Genomic DNA, 18310 nt, shown 5'->3' on the forward strand with positions numbered 1-18310 from the left:
TGGCGTGGATTGGCCACTGTTGGAAACAGGATACTGGGCTTGATGGACCCTTGTATGGCATGATGTTATGTTCTCTCAGTCAGAACTTGCTGGTTAGAATCTTTCTCCCTGAAGATTCTCAGAGGTGCCGACTCTGTCCCTGGAGTTATCTTTACAAGCCTTGGCCTAACACAAAGGGATTCTGATGAGGATTTGACAGGGATCCCCCTCTGATTTACTTCCAGAGCTCTTGGATCATACTTCCCCTCTGGAAGACCTTTCCTATTCAAGGTGTATCAAAAAGATGGGTGGTACGCTCAACATTAACATCCCAAAATTTATAAAAGGCCTGTGGCACTTAAGGCCTCTACTGTATAAACCTCTTCTACCTAGGCATTTGAAAGTGGTTTTTACACATCTTATGAAACCTCCTTTTGAATCATTGGGAAAGGTGTTACTAAAGTACCTAATATGGTAAGTGGTCTTCCTGGTTGCAGTTATTTTCAGAAGTTAGCAAGCCTTACATACAATTCTTTTATAACAAAGTGGTACTTCAGGGTAACCCAGAGTTCCTTCTGAAGGTGGTTTCGGCCTTGCACAAAGGTCAGTCCATTGTATTGCCCACCTTCTTTCCTTGACCATATGCTCATGATGGTGAAAAGCATTTTTACACTTCGAACTGCAAAAGGGCTCTAGCCTATTACAAAAAAAGGACTTGGCTGCATTGACAAGTCTCTCAGCTTTTTGTCTTGTATGACCTGAACAGGCTGGGTAGAGCAGTCTCCAAATGCACTTTGTCTAATTGGATAGCAGCATGCATTCAATATTGTTTCACTTCAGCTGACCTTGAATTCACAATGGCTTCTTCCAATGCCCACTTGCGAGAGGTTCCTTTGGAAGAAATCTGCAAAGCTACCATGTGGTTGTCTGTACACATATTTACTTCTCATTACTGTCTGGACAATTTTTCACAAGTAGACAGTAATTTTGGGCAGGCAGTATTGATAACCTAATCTCACAGTAGTCTACTCTCCACAGTGGATTCTGGATTGCTTACTAAGTAGCATTCTGCTGAAACCCTCAGATTGGGACTCCCCACATGTAATGGCTAATTCAGCCTTCTTATCAATGAGAAAAAAAAAGTTTGCTTACAGTAAACAGTGTTTTTTTGGTAGATAAATTGATATGGCAATGGAATGCCAGCCCTCCTTCCTGGAGAATCAACTTCATAACTAGTGTAGTTCTGAAACAGACTGAGGAGGCTCATGGGCAATGTCCACACAGGAACTCCTGCACCTGCTCAGTAGAGCTCTAAGTTCTACTATCTTGGACAGACAAGTCTGTTCTGTGCTGCTGGATGTTACCCAAATGTAATGGCTAATTCATGCTATCCAGAGAAAACACAGTTTACAGTAAGAAAATGTGCTTTTTTTCTAGGATGACATGGTCTTTCCCGAAGTGGAAAGTTTCTGCATGAGTATTATCTGTAGTGGCAGATGTATAGGTTAGGAAGATGCGGAGAAACTGAAATAGGCAAGTGAGAAAAGGGATGGAAAAAAAGTTACCACATCCAGGGGGGTTGCAGTTGAAGGTAGACAGACATGACTTGGTATGAGATCTTCTCCCGTATCATCTTATTGCATGATTGTATGTCTCTTCAATTAAAATTACATCATATTTTAGACTGTTCTCTAAAATATGTTCTTTATAATCGTATTCTACAGATGAGCCTTATTTCTTGGCCATATTGCTACTTTCAGGTTCAAAACATTATCCCCCACAATTCTGACTGCATTCTTTAAAGTACTAATTCATGAGCCTGATTACCTGTTGAAAAGCAGAACCGTTGAAAGAAAAACTAGGGGCAATAGTTGCAAACCATAACAGAGGTACAATTTTACATAATGGCAGAAAGCTTTTTTTTTTTTTTTTTAATTAGAGTAAGGTAGTAAGAAATTCATGCTATTGACTCTAAAGCACGAAAGGGTTTCAACATAAAATTGGTTGAGGTTCTCCCTCCCCCGAAAGATAATGTATGCCACTTCTGAGATGTGAAATCTCTACAGCCTTATATTTTGCATTCGTGAAAATGCTTGCTGCCTTGCCAGTCTCATGTTACACCGCTGTTCTGTTCTTTGTGCTGGTTTCCAAATAAGTATCAGGCAATTTTCAAACTGCTTATTACTTGCAAGTGTATTCATATAGCTCCATGTCAAGGTGGGGGAGGGGGGACGGACAAGTTTAGCCAGGTCTGATTCTACCCCATTGCCTGCGATAACATGAACAGTATTATACCCATTTGCCTCTGAGTCATGACAACTGTATACGCAAATCATATACCCGTAGCAATCCTTCCTATAACCATAGTAACCCCTTGTGCCTCTAGCATATTGTAACCCATATACATTTTCTCATGTACTACAGTTCCTCTTTTAAAACAATGTGCTCCCTCTAACACTGCAGTATTATAACATGTAATCATACCTACTTTGTATTAGTACTGTCTGTAAGTGCCTTGAGATCCCTGGCTGGAAAAAAATAAATAAATAAAGGCATTTATATAATTTGAGGATGATGAAGATATCCTGATTTCCCTAAGGAAATCAGTGCTGTATACAAAACTGATTGTTTCTCATGTTTTTTTTTTTCTCTTTTGAATTTCTGTCCTTTGAAGGTGTGTGTTTGTCTTCAGAATCTTTAAAAAAAAAACAGTAAAAGACAATATAATAATCTCAAATCTAAATCACTTATATTTTCTTTTATTTTTTTAAAAGATTCTGAAGACAAACACACACCTTCAAAGGACAGAAGTTAAAAAAAGAAACCATCAGTTTACCAATGAAGATTTTAAAATTTGACTCTCAGTTTAGAAGCTAGAGAGAAGTACAGAAGATAAAAATAAAATCAAATTACAATACTACTTCCATTGCCAGGACCTCTAAACGAGGAATAAGAACTGTACAGTAAAGAAGAGATTCTAATGCATACATATTATCACCTTCCAAAATTAATCTGTAAAAGCTTTCCCACAATGGAAAGTACTTCCACTAGGACATACTTGTATGCCTACTAACTTTTCTGTGTAGCCTGTATTAAGCAGGCAGCCTTTCTCTCTCTCATGCTGTATTTTTATTTTTTGAGCTGGTAGTACCTCCTTTCTCTTTTATTTTTTGATTCTGTTAGAACCAGTGCTGGGGTTCTGGCACCATGAACCTTCCTTGAGATTTTTTTTTTTTTAAATTTAAAATTATTTTTTTTTTATAATTCACAGCACCGCCCACCCCTTTCCCCACACACATTGAGCTCCTAGTCTGTCATTGCAGCAGCAGCAGTGCTGGAGCCATGCACCAGAAGAGCCCCTTCTGGAACCCCCCCCTTTCATAGGCCCTAAAATCCAGACCCCAGCAGCCTCCTTTCTTAACCACAGCTCTCCTTCCCTTCCGGAAGCTACGAATGCCACCTCCTCTACATCCGCTGTGCGCTGCTGGGGCGCCAAAAAAGGCACGATCCGCACCGCAGCTTACGTCCGCTGCTACATCACCTCGCACCGCTTCTAGGGAGCGACTTCCTGCATGATGTCCAAGAGGGCCCCCTCATTCCGAAGGAAATCCCACTCGCTTATTGCCTACTTCCACGACGTATTTTGCCTTCGTTAAGCATCATGCTTGGTACTCTGAGATTTTTTTGTGCTGTTGTAAAACACTTTGGGTTGGATGCCGTATGAGTAACTGTAAATAAGTGATTTGGATTTGAGATTATTATTTTTCAAGTCAGCAGAGGGGTTTCAGTCGAAATAGTTTTCTCTGTAATTTAGTATTTACGTTTTATCCTGTCACGTTGACTTTGCTAAGTATCATTCTTTCCTAGACGTATTAAGCTGGGCTTCTAACTGTGTATGCGCAGTCAGCATCAGTATGCTAGCGATAGGTTTATCCATCAGGCTATGACATTTAAGACTGACTGCAAATTGGTATAGGAAAGAGGATTAAGTTATTTAACATTTATGCTAGAACAAGAAAAATCTAAAAAGTGAGCTTTACTAAGGATACTTTTTTACTTTTTTCAAATGAAAATATCAAGAATTTTTTGGGCACTTTTTTAAACCTTTATTATTTTTTTTTTATGTACAGAATAAAATTAATTAGGAGTATTAACTCATGCCCTACCTTCTGGTGATTTCATGGGATAGTCTTTTTGAGGATTTAATTGGTACTGCAAGTGTTTGGAATGCAGCTCTGTCTTCACAAACAGTTGTCATGGTGTAGTCATAGAGGGGTAAATCTTGTAGCCGCTGGCTTTGGCGGAAAGTTTGCAGGTATCTTTTGCCCATGGACTTCACACTAACATTCCGAGTGAAGGCATGTGTGTGTGTGTGTGCTTCCCCTCTGAAAAATTTCCCAGAAGAACCATCCACACGCATCACGTTTACACCTGCTAATTTGTGCAGGTAGATTTTCCAAGAATAATTATACATGCACTTTTGAAAATTGAAAAGTGGGGGGGTCGTTGGTTGTGAGGAGGCGAGCTGTGAGATCTTGGAAGTGCGACTTCCCTTCCCTCTCCTCATCAGAGGAGTACGAGTGACCGCATCAGTTTTCTGTGACTTTGGTCCTATAAAATCTCTGCAGCTATGGGGTTTGCGAGGAGGGGGGAAAGCTGGTGAGATCTTGGAGGTGTGACTGCCCTTCCCCCCCCTTCCTCATCAGAGGAGTGCAGGTGACTGCATCATTTCTTGCGATTCTGGGCCTTTAAGATCTATATGGCTACGGCGCACAGCTGTCTGCGCACTGCCGAAGCTGCACGCCAAAGGGGCATGACCCTTTGTCCAATTTTACATTTCACAGTGAATCTTAATGGCAAGAAAAGAAAGGGCAAGACCCCTGTTTTTCTTCTGCTTCTATCAGAGATCCAATGGATCAGTACATACACCAGCTGCCTGGCAATACCACTATGGAAACTGAGAGTTGAGTTTTGAGGGTACCTTTACCCATCTACGTTGGCCCTCAATGTTGATCCAGGTGATATTGAGGACTCCTCTAATATTACCATGATTGATATTTGGTGTTTAGAATCAAAAGTTGATAAGACACTATTTTCTACTGTACAACAATTGAGTAAGATCACTGTGGACACTAGGTCTAAACTACATCAACATGAACTCCACTTGAATGCCATTGATACATCTTTTATTAATTTGCATTCACAGATAGCTCCTCTTCAACTTGATGAGGGTGCTTACATTTTATGAATAGTTTGATTATCCATACTCTTCAACCAACATTCATAGTCTGATCGTTGCAGTGACAGTCCTGGGCCAGAGGCTGTGCTTCAGGTCTCCTTTCAGAACCGTTCAATCATGGACCTTGAATCTAACCTTTTGATGTTAACTATAAGCAATGATGATAACTCTGACTTGCACCGGCGGGTTGTAAATGCTGATTGCAGCATCCCCAGCTGCGAAGACCAGACTCAGAGATCAAACTGGGGGACCTTCTGTATGACAGTACATAACATTTGCCACCTGAGCCATCATGTTGGCCCTGAATGCATATATTCTTGTTTGTTTAGTATTTATTTTTTAATGGTTTACTGCAGTGGTTCCCAAACCTGTCCTGGAGAACCCCCAACCTCTGGTTTATTGTACAAGAGTCTTCTGGACACATCAGTCAAATTGTAATGGGGTTCAACCAATGTCCAATTGTGGTTTTTTTTTTTGCTGCTTACCCATTTCCAGCATCTTTAGTTCATGGTTCATCAATTGTTGGTCTTCCAGAATATCAAAGTATTAATGTATCTGGCTCATATCATTCTTATTCCTCATGGTAAAGCTATTCGATTAGTAGCTTGCTAAAGATGATTTTGTATGCTGAAGCTGGCTTGAAGCTTAGATTACTGTCAACACTCGAGACATTTGCAGCCAGTGAACCAATGAATGAATAAAAAAAAAAAATACCTCTGATAAAATGTAAATTACCTTTGGGGCAACACATCCTAGTCCTGAAAGATGAAGGTGATGGTTTAGGATTATATCAGAGGATGGTGCTTTTATTATATGTACAAGAAGCACCAAATACAAATATCTGGTATGCAGCTCCACAAAGATACATCATTTATGTAGAAAAGTGACACAAATTATTGAACAGGAATTATAGACAAATGACACCTCACTCCCTTCTTACACAGTCAAGCAAACCAGTAATGGATGCACTTAAAGCTCTTATTTATAAGGGATTTATTCCTTTTTTTATTCTAAGAACATACGCATCCAGGAGCATTTATATTTGGATGCTGTAGACAATGACAAAATAAGCTTTCTGTAGTTGTTTAATTTGTAGGTGTGGGAAACCTAGGACAGATTAGCTAACTCAAAATATTGATACAGAATTCATTATGGAGCTTTTTGTTCTTTTTCACACATCTACTCTTTTTTTTGTCTTCAGTGATAAATATTCTGAAACTCTTGGTATTTTTTTAATTATTTAGTAAAAAAAACATTGCTTCATCACAAAGATTGTAAAAAAGAAGAACCTATTGCATTGCAAATGTGCCTGCTTTGTAACTTTTCACTCCTATGCGTTTACCTTCAAATTATTGTAACTCTCTCTTTAGAGTTAAACATTACAAAGGAAAATCAAGCTGTGATTTTCCTCTCTAGGACATAATCAGACAATTGCCAGCATGATGTCTTATGTCAGCAAATACCGTTGCCCTTTGATGAAATGTTTAATAACCAGGACAAAAGGCAGCAGACGTTACACTGCATGAGGTGATGCATGGCCCTTCCGGTGAAGGAAGCCTTCTTGATGCTATGCTTGTCTTTCATGCATGCCAAAGCAATTCAGACACACTTAGTCATGTAACGTTTTTTGGTAGGGAAAAGAATCCTTACTTTTTGAGTTAAAAAAAAAAAATGCAGGTAAGTCAAACTAAGACATTTCATGACGATTGATTTGCTTTTGCCAGTATTTCAGTTTTTCTTGATAGAACTTGCCAAATGAAAAAAAATTACTCTCTCTTTCTGTGAACTTATACCACTGTCTTCCAGCACACTGTGGCTGTTGGGATTATGCAGCCAGACGGAATAAGGCTCAAGTAACTCACTTTGTGGGATGAAGTCTTTAAATTTGTTTTAATTACACCCTAACCTCTACAAAACGAGTCGCCATCTGTTCTTCTTGAGAAAAAATGAGAGAGAGAGCATTGAAGGCCATGCTGGCAAACTGTAATTTAGTCTAACTACTATCCTAAATTAGAATGATTGACAAAACTGCCTCAGGTCTTTGAGTCAAATAATCTACTAAAATAGTCAAAACAAAAATCTGAATAAAGTCTGAACTAGAGGAGTTTAGAATAAGAGGTCACAGTATCGTGCTCATATAATTGCTCTTGGGGTAGAATTGGGAGCAATATCCAAAAATATTTCTTCATGGAAAGGGTGGAACAGTCAAATGGTAATGGAATTTAAAAAAAAATGTGTAGGATAAGCATAGAGAATCCCTAGTGATAGAAGTGAGAGAAAGTTGAAGGTGGCCAGGGTCTATGGTATTGTGCCAGGGATGGTACTGGCCTAAATGATCCTTATCTGCCGACACACTCTGCGCTATTGGTAGGATTATGGTTAGAAGGCTGCAGTGTTGCAAACAAATCCTTCATTCTCTCAAGTGCAGAGGCAAGGGAAGAAGAGATAAGCACAAAACAGAAGGGCAGAGAATGGAAGCCCAACCTAGTGATGCTGCAGGCCATGAGATAGCTGGGTTGATAGTAGAATGCTAAAAGTCTGCAGAAATCCCTTCCATGGCCTCTGTGATACACCTGGTTGAGAATAAGCTACCGCACCTTATATGTATGTTTTTATCCTGTCTGTTTAAATGTTACATCTCAATATTCTATTGTTGTGGGGTTTTTATTTTTTTTAATACTGTGCAGTTTATTGTAAGCTGCTGAGATCTGTGGCTATAAATTTTATAGATAAATGACAAGGCTTTATATGACCTACCAGCAGAGGTGGTGAAGACCAGCCCTGTTAACAGATTTTCAGCATGCTTGGGACACACATGGAGGACAAGAGTAGGAAAAGGGTTGCAAGATCAGATAAGAGATGTGCAAGAGGGTGGAAGCCGGCATTAGGTTGTTTACAGAGCCGGTTCTTCCATCGGGCATATTAGGTGATCAGCGAGAGCTCAGCAATATTGGGAACATGAGGGGAGGAGGAGAGCCTGGAACAAACAGGATATGGAGCAGATGAAGGAATATACATTCTGCTTCCTAATTCAGCCCCTCCACTCCTGTTTTTTTTTTCTCCCTTCCTCTTGAGAGGACGTGATTGAACAAGTGAGGATATTCAAGCGAGATGATATTGACACCAATGAAAGCAAGGAAGAAGTCAACGTCCCTGGCTTATGTCAGGATATGGAGAATTTTTGAGGCTTTGTGTAAATAACAATTGGCCTTGATTCTGCAGTGTTTACAAGAGGGCTAGCTCTAAACTTGTCTGGCGTGCAAGTTGCAGCCATAGCATGTTATGGGGGCAGGTTAGACCTGGCTCACTGGTGGCGCATACAGATGATATGCTCTTATTTAGGGGAGTGAAGCTTGAATACCCATCAGTATGGCCATTAATCCCGCCATGGGACCCGAACCTTGTAGTGAAAACCTTGATGGGAGCCCCATTTGAGCCACTGAAGATCTTACCCTGAAGAGGTGATTTTGGTAGCCATCTATTCAGCAAGAAGAATCTCCAAGTTCTAGGCACTGTCCTGCTGGGGATCCCTTCTTGACGTTTGCAAAAGAAAATGTCAGTATTAGGCTGATACCATCCTTTTTGCCTAAAGTGGTGTTGGAATTACATCTAAGCCAGGAGGTCTTCCTCCCTGCTTTATGAAGTCAGAATGCATTGGTAGAAAGAAAGGCTTACATTTCCTGGATGTATGAAGAGCATTGTGGTGTTACCTAAAAACTGCAAATTTATTTCGGAAGTCAGATGCTTTTTTTTTTTTTTTTTATTGTGATGTGGTGGGGTCCAGAAGGGAGAAGCATCATCAAGTGTCCATTGCCAGATAGATTCAGGAGGTAATAGCTTCAACCTATAAAGGAAAAGGAAAGCCAGTTCCAGAGAGATTGGAAACATACTGTGCTAGAGCATAAAGTGCAAATGAGTTTCTCCGGTAGATATTTGCAAGGCAGAATGTGCCTCGTTACAGTCATTTATTAAACACTTCAGGCTAAACCAGATAAAGGGAGACATGGCCTTTGGAACAGCTCTGGTGTACTCTCATCCGGGATGGTCTTTGCTTAGGTACATTCCACAAGTCTGGACTGGTCTGACAGAACGATGAGGAAGGTGAAATTAGAATCTTACCTGTTAGTTTCCTTGAGTCCTGTCAGTGCTTTATTCTAATCAAAAAATCCCAAAGTAACAGTCCCTGACAGTAGCTCACAAGTGTCCATTTAACAAAGTTTTTTTTATTATTTATCCAAACATTAGAAATCCAAATTCACAGCCTACTGTTCTTTGACAATTATCTAAATTCTATAAGAAACATTTAATTTTTTTCTTTCAATACATTAATAAAAAGTCATACAGCCCCTCTCAAAATTCACACAATATCATATCCCGCACAACTCTTCCCAAACTACAGACCTCCTTCCCCAAAATTTTACATCCCAGAATTACCAATATTGGCTACACCCGCTGCTCAAAACAAGCATGATTCATCTTGAAGACTGCTTATTATGTTCCAAAATTCTCAATTTTCAAGCAGTCTGAAAATTCAAAGTTCAGTTTACAAACAGTCTGGAAATTCAAGGTTCATCCCTAACAGTTCAAAAAATTATAAAGCTCTCCTGGGGAATGATCCTCATTCGATATATAATGCAGATGATGTTTCTATAGCACTCAAAATATGTGCTTTATTTCCGAAGCTTTCTGTGCTGCAAATAGCTCAAAGGTTACTAGTCCCACCCAACAATCAGTTTCTTTAAATAATGCCTGATGTTTCAAAGCAAAGGTAGCAATGATGGTGTGCTATATCCCAAACACATCCAATTCTTACGGAATCACCACATTACACCAGATTTATTTAAAAAATGGCTCCAAGGTATCAGAGTATTGGACTCATTTCAGACCCCGATGGTATAATGTTTCTCCAAAAAATGCTAGACTCTGCAGCATTTCGGCAGCACCCAACTGCCTGAATCAGGGGACCATGACAATTATTCTAAAAACAAAAAACAAACAAACCCAGAAAAAATCAGACCCACAACAAAATATCCTACAATACCTTAAACTACTGCATCAATCAAAAGAACTCGCCCACAGTCACAATTCCAATCCTCTCATCTGTAATAATGTTTGAAACTGGGTGAGTGTGAGCATGCTCATGCTGTTTAATAAAACAAAACAAAAAAACCCCCCTTAACCCCACACCTCACCTTCTGGTTTCACAGACTTACAATTTTGAACTGAAAACTTTATCAATATATACATACATATAAAAGAACAAACATCGGGTCTTTTATCACAGGAAGAAACTTGCAGAACAGAACCCTTATAACAAAGAGCTCCATTCTATCTCCTTATTGAGACCTGCTAGGGCTATAGTATTCCAATAATTTATTGGATTATTGTAGCGTGAAGGTCTAGATATGGGTTTTTTTGTTGGTAATGCTTTATTCTAAACAGCACAATAATTTTTAGCTGTTGCTTCATTGCTCATCAACTTTTTAGAAAATGTTCTCTTTTATTTACAGAAATGGAACACACGATGGATGTTTTACTGTGTATAGATTCTGGAGTAACTGAAAGTCTTGTAACTAGCATTAATAGACTGTCATGTATCTAATGGGCTACAGTACTTACAAAACCAAGTAATAGGTGATGGAACCGCTGATAAGTGTCGGCCATTCCAGTTCTCAAAGGGCACTGAGCTGAGAAAGCGGCTTTACTACTGTCACTCAAGCCTTAAGTGAAAACTCAACTTGCACTATATGACACTAGCTGATGCTTTTAGGGCTGTCTAACCCCTTTTGATGTTTGCTTATTAAAAGAGAACCTTCATTCCATTTCTGTGAGGCATAGGCCACTTGTACATAGCACTTTGTACAGTGAGGGGCAAGAACTAAGACATGCTTCCTTGAAAAACTCTTCCAGTCTCGCATGTCAGTAGGCTGTAAAGACATTATAGAGTGCAAGCCAAAAAAAAATCTGTCGTTTTGTTTAATTTAGGGGCCAATTTGTTTGTCACTCAGGGTGTTTGTTTATTTTTTGTTTTGGAAAATAGTGCGTGCTTTTTCCCAATACCTAAAGAGTTGTTAAAAACAAAAAATGGAAAAAACCTGATCGCCTAGATAAATATCCCACACCAAGTGTCCCAAACTCTAATGGTGCTGACAGCCCTTGTCACTTGATAGTGGCAAAGAGCCGGCTAGCGCCATTTTGGAAAATGGTGGTGGGCTGAGTCCAGAGCTTAGGGATCACTCCGGCCCCCATTAGACCATTAGGGCAGATTTGGAAAGTTTGGAAGGGGGGGCCTTTTTTTTTTTTTTTTTTTTAACAAAGGCGAGGAGTTGGGGACAAGACCTGTGACCAGGCTTTCACAGCAATAAACTTTTCTGAAGGAACTTTGGCTAATTCCAGGGGTGGTTGAGGGATGGGATAGAGAGCCCTGGGTTTGAATGTTTGCTGGGAGAACTAGCGCACCCTATTTGCAAATAGTGCGCACTAAAAACAACAGAAAATAAAACACGAAATCTCATGTTTTTTTCTATTGTTTTGTTTGAAAGCATCACTAAACACAGACAATGTTGACATTGTCTATTTCAAAAGAAAGCACCTACCTAATATGCAGCATACATGCTGTGCACTTTGAAGGATTGCAACATGCATTTTATACACATGGACTTCTGTCTGAAAAGGCTGAACTTACGGTATCATGAGATTCAGGCCGTTAAGTCTGACAGTGTTATCCTACGACCCTGAAGCACTTGTTTGCTCTCTAGAAGTTTATCCCACTATGGACATATATTGGTTCGAGCATTTCTTTCTGTCATGAAGACCAGATTTATGGTATTTTCGTCTGAAAAATGACCTGCTTGTTTTGGTTTTTATGATACTTATTTATACCATCATAAAGTTGCTTTTTTTTTTTTGTTTTTTTTTAAAACTTTATATATATTCCAGAAAATAACAACAAAGTATACTTTGCACAGAAATTAGGTTACAGAAAACAAAAAAAAAAAAATCAAACTTTAAAAGAAAACAGTAATTTCTCAGATGAACCTCTAAATATCCCACTGTAAATGAAGGGAGAATGATGAGAGAGAATAGCAAGCAAGAAAGACAACAGGTATTAAAGAAATCAAATAAGAAAGAAAAGGCAAAACTAGAGGTCTTCCTCGGTGTCAAAGCAGAACTAATGAATACCAATTGATAGCATTAATAGTAGGTACAGCAATTTTTTGCCTCAAGAAAAATTTTTAAGTTGTGCTGGATCAAAGAATATATAGTGAATGTTTTCAAATTTGATTAGACATTTACCCAGAAAACAGGGGGGGAAACCCCCTCAAAGTACTTCCTGCCTCATTTGGAGGAATTGCTTATGCCCGATCTGTGTTTTATAAGGTAGATCAGGAAAAAAAACCCACATTTTTGTGTCCCACAAACAAACGCTCCTTATTTCTAAAGAAAAATGCATAACAATCTTTATCTGGTTCAAAGACAAAGGACACTAATAGGATGGCTTTCGAAGATATTTCATCTTGAATTCTCTTAAAACCAAAACAAACAAAAAACAGCAGTGTCTCTATTTAATTGATCTTGTACAGTGCAATCTTGAACTCCGGAACTAGTAGCATGTTTTTTTTCTGAGGGAGATAATAAATCCTATTCAACGGTGGCATAGCTTCTGAAGAAAACTTCCGAATTTCCCTCTGGTACGTCTTGATCAAGTCATAGAGTTTTCTGATTTGCCCCATGTAGTTTGTGTGTGTGTGTGTGTGTGTGTGTGCTTCGATTGCCAGCAATCTTGCATCTATGCCTGTTGTAGTGCTTCTCAGTCCCTCTTCTTGTGCATCAGAGTACAAACTGGAAATCCTGAAGATGGGGGCCTATTTACCGAAACACCCTGGCACATTGTTAGTAAATAGGGCCCTAGTGCAGTTAAATGAAAGCGGCATTAGAATCAGCTTGTCGCTGGGCATGTTTTAAAGCAGCTTTAGTAAATCGGCTCCTTTTTATTCTCAATGTTTTTTCTGGAGGCCGTACTTCCAAAAGGATCCATGCAGAGCAGGGACGGTGCAGAGGAGGGCTAGCAAAATGATGCTTAGGCTGTACCGAAAGCACTATGATATGAGATGTTTAAGGGCCTGTGTATGGGAGGAGAGAGAGAGTGGGTATGGTAAAGGTATTCAAATACCAAAAAAGTATTCGCAAGGAAGAAGCGGGTTTTTTTCTTTCTTTTTTTTTTTTTTTTTTATGAGAGAGTGTTCTAAGGTATGAGTAGATTCAGGAATAACATAGGGAAATATTTGTTCACAGAAAGGTCAGCGGATGCATGGAACAGCTTTTGAGTGGAGGTGGCAGAGACAAAACAGTAACCGAATTAAAAAAAAAACAAAAAACAAAAAGCCTGGGATAAGCATCAAAGATCCATAAGCTAGCAGCGAAGAGAGAGAGCTGGAGATCAAGTAGGTCTATGGTATTGCAGCAGGAAGGAAATTGGACAGATTGCATCCTTCTCAGTGTTTTTTCTATGGAAAGGCTTTCTGAAATACTAAGGCAAAACTAACCCTTTTGTCGTTGTTTCCGTAGAGCGCAGACTGGGTATCTCTGCTGATTATACAAACTTCTGAAATGCAGCCCAGTACATGGTAAGTAGATTTTGTCTTCTAAATATTTCTTTTTGAACAATTGGCTGCTGATCATAAATCTTCTGTGGTCTGGCCCATAAGCATCACTCCATCTTTCTCTCTTCCTATTCCTCTCCTACTGTTTGCTCACTAAGCATGTCCTGCTTTTTATTTCATCCAGAAATTATCGCTGCTAGCGATAAAGTGTTTTTTCCCTTCTTTAAAAAAAAAAAAAAAATCTGTTTTCTCTTGCTGCCTTTTGAACTTGCAATTTGTGTAGAACCAGCATTTTCTGAGATAAGGTGTCATGAGCCTTCCTTTACAGCTACCCAACGCGTCTGTGACACCCCCTAGCCATTGTGCTGAAAGTCCTTGGCCAGGGGCCGCAGACTGCAGCCTCTTCTGGAACACAGCATGCAGGCATCCTAAATCTGGCCACTAGGTGTCACTGTTGTAGCATGCTTCTGCACAGGGTGGTGGCGCGCTCAAGGGGGGTGCCAGTTTGCAAGTTCCGAGGGTAAGATCCTCCCACACCATCCCGAAGATGAAATTCCGGGGTGGGGGCTCAGGCACAGGGTTCTATTTGACCTGGGGCAGATCCTGAAGCTATGAATGCTGCTTTCACAGCATCCCCAGCTCTGACTGGCCCAAGGAGTAAATGCCAAGCCCAGGAATCAGGAGGTCTCCTGCATGGCAGTGGGCAGCATTGCCAGTCCTGAAAACCCATCTTTTGTACTCGGCCTCATACATCCATTTTATCAGTATTTTACTTATTTCCTGTTTTGTTACTTTTAAAGCATTTTTGGGTACCTATCTGTGAAGGATGATGCACAAAATGATATTGCATTTTCCAAACGAATGGTCTCATTATTCTGTAAAGAAAAAAATCATCCAAAAATAAGGAAATATTGGATATAGATACTGGTAAATTTGTATTTATTTATAGGATGCCTTGAGACTGCTTCTGAATGGTTACATGCATTTATTTTCCTGAGATTCATTTTGATTGGTTACTCTGAATTTTTGGGATACAGTAATCCTAGACAGTACTATAACTGGTAGTAAAAATATCACACTTTGTCCATAAATTTGAAGAGATTTATTTTTTTCCCTTTCAGAGTAAGAGAACATTTTGTATGTTTTAAAAGTTGGAAATGTGCAGAAGAAATTTATGGTTTTCTATATATTTTTTTCTTTCAACACTGTTACATTGGCACTTGGTATAATTTATCAAATGTTCAACTTAAGCTGAAGAGCGCTAGGTAATTCTTAGCAATTCAAGGTTATAAGGAAGACACGCGTCACTGGGTTTTTTTTTCCTTGTGTATTTACTGCTTATCAAATGAGTCAAGTAAACACCAATGAAAAGCTGACGTTCTCCAGTTAGTTCCAGCTGCCACAGGGATGACCATAAACCTTGCAAGGAAGCCTGTTCAGTTTTCCAATCCATTCTGCTTGTGATGAGTGTCTACTGGATGCCATTTAAGACTGTGGAATTGATGATGCAGATATCTGTCCTGGAAACTGGATTGAAACCTCCCATTCTAATTCCCTTAAGCTTCCTAAAGGCCATTTTAAGCATTGGTGATCTAAACCAGATTCAAACAGATCCCCTAACTGATTCCATGCCCTGGTCCTCCCAACTGACCACTTTCAAGAATTGAGCTATGTCGTACTCCTAATTTTTCCTCTCCTTCTTTTCATTTAGGAATTGATTTACCCCTTATTCAGGATTTAGAAACATTTCAGGCTGAAAGATTACTTGCCAAGCTAAACAAATAAAAATCCTACATTTAAAAAAATAATTTACTGTTTTGGCAGGGAGTTCATCTCTGCAGTGTTACAACATTGTAAGATAGCACCACTCTGATTTACAAAAATGCATTACCAACCTCATTTGGATGCACATGAACTTCCTTTATCTTTTTCCAATTTGCATCATCACCTGATATCCTCTTGCCTGTCTGGAACAAGAGAAGCGCCCCCAAGATGAACATGCTTAAAGGTGAATTTTAAAAGCCGGGTGTGCGCCGAAATCGGGAGTTGTACCTGCATGTAGGACAAGCGCCCACCTGATTTTTAAAAGCCACCCACATGAGTGCACAAGTCCTGATGTGCGAATGTTTTGCATCAGACCAAAAAAAGGGGTGCAATGTGAGTGTAGTGTGAGCAGGGCATGGGCATTCTGGGGCTGGGGCAGGAGATGTGCACGCAAGTGCCTTCGTGCCCGTTTGCGCGCCCAAATCTAGTGCCACACAACTTTTACTTCTAGAAGTCTCAATAAAACTATTTTCCGGGCTTTTGTGGGGGGGTTTAAGGAATCTGGGGTAACTGGGTCGACGTGCAGGCTAAAGAACCTGGGGGTTCTGGATGACCTAGCTCTAGAATGGGCGAACTGGGTGGACAAACTGGTGAAACTGGTCGTGGCACCTGTTATAAAATTCCCTCATTTATGTGGCTCAGACCTGACTTACGCTGCTGGGTGCACACAAGCTTAAAATTTGTGGCACGTATATGCGCACCTAGGCTGTTTAATAACATGCGTGTGTGTGTGTACTGAGTCTCTGGGCGCGTGCTAATACACAAGCGTATATGTGCTCCCGTGTGCCTGTCTGAAAGCTACTGTCCATCACTTATACACATCTGATTTTGTTTTTTAGATAAGGGTCTGTACACACTTGCACTCTGTCAGCGTGAAGGAAGGGCATGAAGCCAGGAACTGTACCCATTCTCCAGCCCTAAGCATGCCCTTAAGAAAACAAATAAAATCTTTTTTCAGACAGGAAGTGCTATAGAAATTATTGGGAAATTGGAGCTCTTGACAACTGATGACTTGCCTATCACAAATCCTACATTATAATGCAAGGTCTAGGTTTGTTGGTAGGTTAATGCCTTAAGGCATGAAATTTAAAGTTATTTATTACGTTGGATTCAACTTATTACATTGCCCTCGAAGGACACTTTGGTTTGCCTGTTTTGTGAAAAGGAAAGCAAGCTGAATATGATCATTTCCATCACACACACCACACAAATCTGAAGCTGTGTTCTCTATTCCTGCTCACCAGTGGTACGATGTACTGTCATCTTTAGACTAGAGATTTGTTGCTGTTAAATGGCAAGGGAACACCAGCAATATTTCCTGTTTCATTTCGTGTCTTGATTGCATTTCTTTACATTTTGGTTTACATTATATAAGAACATAAGAACATAAGAAATTGCCATGCTGGGTCAGACCAAGGGTCCATCAAGCCCAGCATCCTGTTTCCAACAGAGGCCAAACCAGGCCACAAGAACCTGGCAATTACCCAAACACCTAGAAGATCCCATGCTACTGATGCAATTAATAGCAGTGACTATTCCCTAAGTAAACTTGATTAATAGCAGTTAATGGACTTCTCTTCCAAGAACTTATCCAAACCTTTTTTGAACCCAGCTACACTAACTGCACTAACCACATCCTCTGGCAACAAATTCCAGAGATTTATTGTGCGTTGAGTGAAAAAGAATTTTCTCCGATTAGTCTTAAATGTGCTACTTGCTAACTTCATGGAATGCCCCCTAGTCCTTCTATTATTCGAAAGTGTAAATAACCGAGTCACATCTACTCGTTCAAGACCTCTCATGATCTTAAAGACCTCTATGATATCCCCCCTCAGCCGTCTCTTCTCCAAGCTGAACAGCCCTAACCTCTTCAGCCTTTCCTCATAGGGGAGCTGTTCCATCCCCTTTATCATTTTGGTTGCCCTTCTCTGTACCTTCTCCATTGCAACTATATCTTTTTTGAGATACGGCGACCAGAATTGTACACAGTATTCAAGGTGTGGTCTCACCATGGAGCGATATAGAGGCATTATGACATTTTCCGTTTTATTAACCATTCCCTTCCTAATAATTCCTAACATTTTATTTGCTTTTTTGACTGCTGCAGCACACTGAGCTGACGATTTCAATGTATTATCTACTATGACGCCTAGATCTCTTTCTTGGGTGGTAGCTCCTAATATGGAACCTAACATCGTGTAACTACAGCTAGGGTTATGTTGTGAGGTTGGTTGATTATGTATTGGTTGGGACTTATGTAAACTTTTTTTTTTTTTAATTTGTTCGATGATGGTATAGTATTGTTAAACTGTAACATGCCATGGGCACTATTAAGAAAAAATGTCTAGAAAACCCCATTCATATGCAATCCTTAAGATATTACTAATTATTTTATCTCGTCTGTCATAGAGAAGTTATGTAATTAATTGAGCAAATAGATTCTTGTTATTGTGAAAGTCATGGGAGTAATGGTTGGTGTGAAAGTGCCTTCAACACTGCATTGGTATGTCAGTATAAAGTGTGAGTGAGTAGGATATTGTTTGGTCATTGTGTATCATGACACTTTAATAACAGTTCCATTACTTTTATACAGCAACTTCAGTCAAAGGATGAATTAAAGTGAATGGGATGCATGACTGTGCAGTCATCTGATCTGGATTTAGTA

The 18310-nt window shown here is 39.7% G+C and overlaps 1 protein-coding gene across 7 annotated transcripts in view; it reads left to right on the top strand.

Annotated features, from left to right (window-relative positions):
- The window catches only part of SGCD (sarcoglycan delta), a 667313-nt gene that overhangs the window by 161262 nt on the left and 487741 nt on the right, over positions 1–18310 (top strand). For all 7 annotated transcript variants that reach the window (XM_029584042.1, XM_029584043.1, XM_029584037.1 and 4 more), the window contains exon 2: positions 13787–13845. In XM_029584042.1, coding sequence (XP_029439902.1) covers positions 13843–13845 — 3 coding nt within the window. In that variant the 5' untranslated portion in view covers positions 13787–13842. The remainder of the gene's footprint in view (positions 1–13786; positions 13846–18310) is intronic.

This window comes from Rhinatrema bivittatum, chromosome 18, assembly GCF_901001135.1.
Source record: "Rhinatrema bivittatum chromosome 18, aRhiBiv1.1, whole genome shotgun sequence".
NCBI lineage: Eukaryota > Metazoa > Chordata > Amphibia > Gymnophiona > Rhinatrematidae > Rhinatrema > Rhinatrema bivittatum.